Source organism: Pleuronectes platessa, chromosome 7 (assembly GCF_947347685.1).
Source record: "Pleuronectes platessa chromosome 7, fPlePla1.1, whole genome shotgun sequence".
NCBI lineage: Eukaryota > Metazoa > Chordata > Actinopteri > Pleuronectiformes > Pleuronectidae > Pleuronectes > Pleuronectes platessa.
In genome coordinates, this window is record NC_070632.1 from 18,235,824 (window position 1) to 18,238,812 (window position 2,989).

At 41.0% G+C, this 2,989-nt stretch overlaps 1 protein-coding gene across 1 annotated transcript; it reads left to right on the forward strand.

Annotated features, from left to right (window-relative positions):
* The first annotated feature begins 292 nt into the window (after positions 1 to 292).
* On the forward strand, positions 293 to 2,698 carry LOC128444863 (parathyroid hormone-related protein). The gene is made up of 3 exons (XM_053427532.1): positions 293 to 678; positions 876 to 994; positions 1,526 to 2,698. Exons 1-3 carry the CDS (start codon positions 586 to 588, stop codon positions 1,920 to 1,922), a joined length of 609 nt encoding a protein of 202 aa, XP_053283507.1. The 5' UTR covers positions 293 to 585; the 3' UTR covers positions 1,923 to 2,698.
* The last annotated feature ends 291 nt before the right edge of the window (positions 2,699 to 2,989 follow it).

The following is a 2,989-nucleotide window of genomic DNA, read 5'->3' on the forward strand; positions in this document are numbered from 1 at the left end:
TTTCTGACCTCCAAATGAGTTATTCATACACTTCAAGTCGACACTGCTGCAATTTGAAATAGATTAAAAATCCCAGAATTTCCAAGCCCATGGTAAATATGCTCTTTGTTATAGGTTGGAATGGATGCTGTGTGGGCGCCACCTTCTTGTCACAGCAGGTGTATGTTGAGGGGTTGTGGGGAGAGAGGCGAGGGTTGGGAGTTCTGGGAGGGTGTTGGGACTGGAGTTAATGGGTACAAGCGAAGGTAGTGCCTGCATCTTCACCCAAAGAGGAGTTTGGCTTTCTCTCAGTGCCTCTCTCACACAGCCTCGCTCACAGTGCTGGACTGAACGAGCCCGTGAGACTACCGCCGAGGACTGAGGGGAGCTGAGAGCAGCTCTGCAGCTCATGTGCTGCTGGTTTCTATCTTTATCCCTCTTATAATTGGGACGCTGAGGAGAAATAAATAGCTCAACACACACTGTTGGGAGGCAAATGAATGGAGCACGCTGACGGGGGGGTTTCCCCAGGCTGTTTTCACACCAATGGATCTGGACACAAGTTTTGAACTGGCCAAATTGCATTTGGCCGAGTATTTTTTTTGAATGGTTGGTAAATTAATTTTTGTAACAAGATCATCTCTAAAGAGCGTGCCGACTGAGCTTCTAGTGGATTTTCACTGTACCAATTTACATCATGTAAGTCCAACTTTCTTCTTAACTGTTTATGCCACCTGGGAGATTTTACCTACTCAGGATCTGTTATTTTTACTCAAGCAACATAAACTAATAAATGACTAAAGAATTTAGTATCAATTCATAAACCAAAGTTTAGATTAATTCAATTTGCTTTATTAAAAAAAAGTGACTAATATAATGTTACTTTTCTTCTTCAGATCTTTGGCTTAAGGATGTGTTCTATAGTCCTGCTTCATCAGTGGAGTCTGGCTGTGTTCTTGCTGTTCTCCCCAGTGACTCTTGATGGGAGACCAGTTGATGCACTTAGTATCAGAACGTGAGTTATTTTTTAACATTGATTTAAAAAAGCATAAACAAATAAATGAATGGTTTGCAATATTGGATTTTAAAAATTAAGAAATATTTAGAAGCTAGTTAAGTATATATAAAAAAATAGTCTTGTTTCCTGATTTACAAATCAAATCAACAGATCTGAATAGATTGAGTTGGATACAGGAGTTTTTTTTGCTGTTTCAGCTCTGGCTTGTTCAAGGGTCTTAAGCTCAGACTCGTGATGGCTCTCAGAAACTTGTTTATGCTGCCACCTACTGTACTGTGAGCTTTAATGGACCCTAACTGCTCCACACATAAACTCAACTCCACAGTCTGGCATGATAGGACAACCATGGAAAAAAATCTAAAATAGTCAAATCGAGAAATTACAAATTTGATTGTATCTCAGATGATCTTAGAGGATTTAGAAATTACAGAACAGAGATCACAGCAGATTTGTAACAAACTACGAAAAAAAAAAATCTATGAATTTTAAGTCATTTATGATGCTCATGATGACTTTCTTTGTTTTAAGGAGGAGATCGGTGAGTCACGCCCAGCTGATGCATGACAAGGGCCGATCCTTGCAGGAGTTCAAGCGTCGCATGTGGCTGCAGGAGCTGCTGGAGGAGGTGCATACGGCCGATGAGCAAGCACCACCTGTGCAAAGTAGAACTCCAATTCAAACCTTCAGTGGGAATGCTCTACACCAAAAGCCCCCAGGGGCCACCAAAAACCTGCCTGACAGATTCAGGCTGGACAAAGAGGGCACAAACTTGCCCCAGGAGACCAACAAGGAACTGGCTTATAAGGACCAGCCACTAAAAGGGGCCACAAAGCGGAAAAAGAAGGTGAGGTTAGGCCGGCGCAGGGAGAATGACAAGAGGCGGAGGCGGGCACGGTCTACCACAATCACAACAAAGGAACCATGAAGGATGCAGTAACTTGGTTCAGAGACTCCTAATAGCCTTTATATGGTACTGCACTAAGATACTGACACTACTCCAGCTGGACTGAGGTCTGACAGACTGGAACCACAGCGGACTCAGTCACAGTCATATAAGAAGCCCGGGGCTGTGCTTGTATGATAATATTTGCTATCTGTGTACCATTTTAAAGCAATCTCATCCCATACATCCTGGAGTTTCATCGTAACATCTTCTTAGGTCCGTATTTATTTGGATAATTTTCACGCCTCTTTAGCCCTGACTAAATTCAAAACAAAGCACACAGTATGTTATAATCTCTCAACAGTGTGCACAGGTAGAGCATAGAAGGAAGTATTTATTGCCTGAATATAATGTTTCTTCAAACATCTGGATGGTGAGTGGTTTACTTTAGTTCGGCTCCGTTGACTATCATGGACTTACAGTTACAAACTGTTCATTTCATACATCTGTTTTAACTGTGCTGACATAATTTATTTCACTTTGAAAGTGTGTATTTATTTGTGAATGTATCATGGTGCTGCTGACGAAATTCCATAATGCACTTTAGTTATATCCTGTAAATGTTCTTTTGTGGTTGCGTTTTATTTAGATGTTTCTGTTTTGATGGACGTGCTTTCCTCTCCCTCCTTAAATCCCTCATGGACTTGTAACTTATTGGATGCTTCATCAGACTCATTCTCATCATTCTGCATCATAGGTTATATTTTTATAGAATAAGCCCCAGTCAGGGACCGTCAGATCCATTTTATGTTCTTCACTTGCACTGAGAACATACTGTACATGTTTCCAGTTATTCAAACATTAAAAATGTAGCCATTAGAAATATTTTTGATTCATGGTGTCTTTGTTCACCAGTCCTTGGCCTATCTGGTAAAGAGGATCAATCATTGATGGGGCAGCTGGTGGTCGATCTCCAGATTATATCCTGAATTGCTCCCAATGAGTGTCGGTAAAAAGCATCTGTCAAATGAATGTGATGCACTTTATCATTTATGACAAGTACAAAACTTATTGTCCCTTGAGCGCATATTTTAAGCACTAGTGGTCTC

Bases quoted from the DNA above. Each gene is read 5' to 3' on its own strand.
- LOC128444863 (XM_053427532.1), top strand. From the start codon at position 586: ATGGTTGGTAAATTAATTTTTGTAACAAGATCATCTCTAAAGAGCGTG. The intron at 679-875 runs GTAAGTCCAACT...TTTCTTCTTCAG, and splicing joins ACTGTACCAATTTACATCAT to ATCTTTGGCTTAAGGATGTG. The intron at 995-1,525 runs GTGAGTTATTTT...CTTTGTTTTAAG, and splicing joins GATGCACTTAGTATCAGAAC to GAGGAGATCGGTGAGTCACG.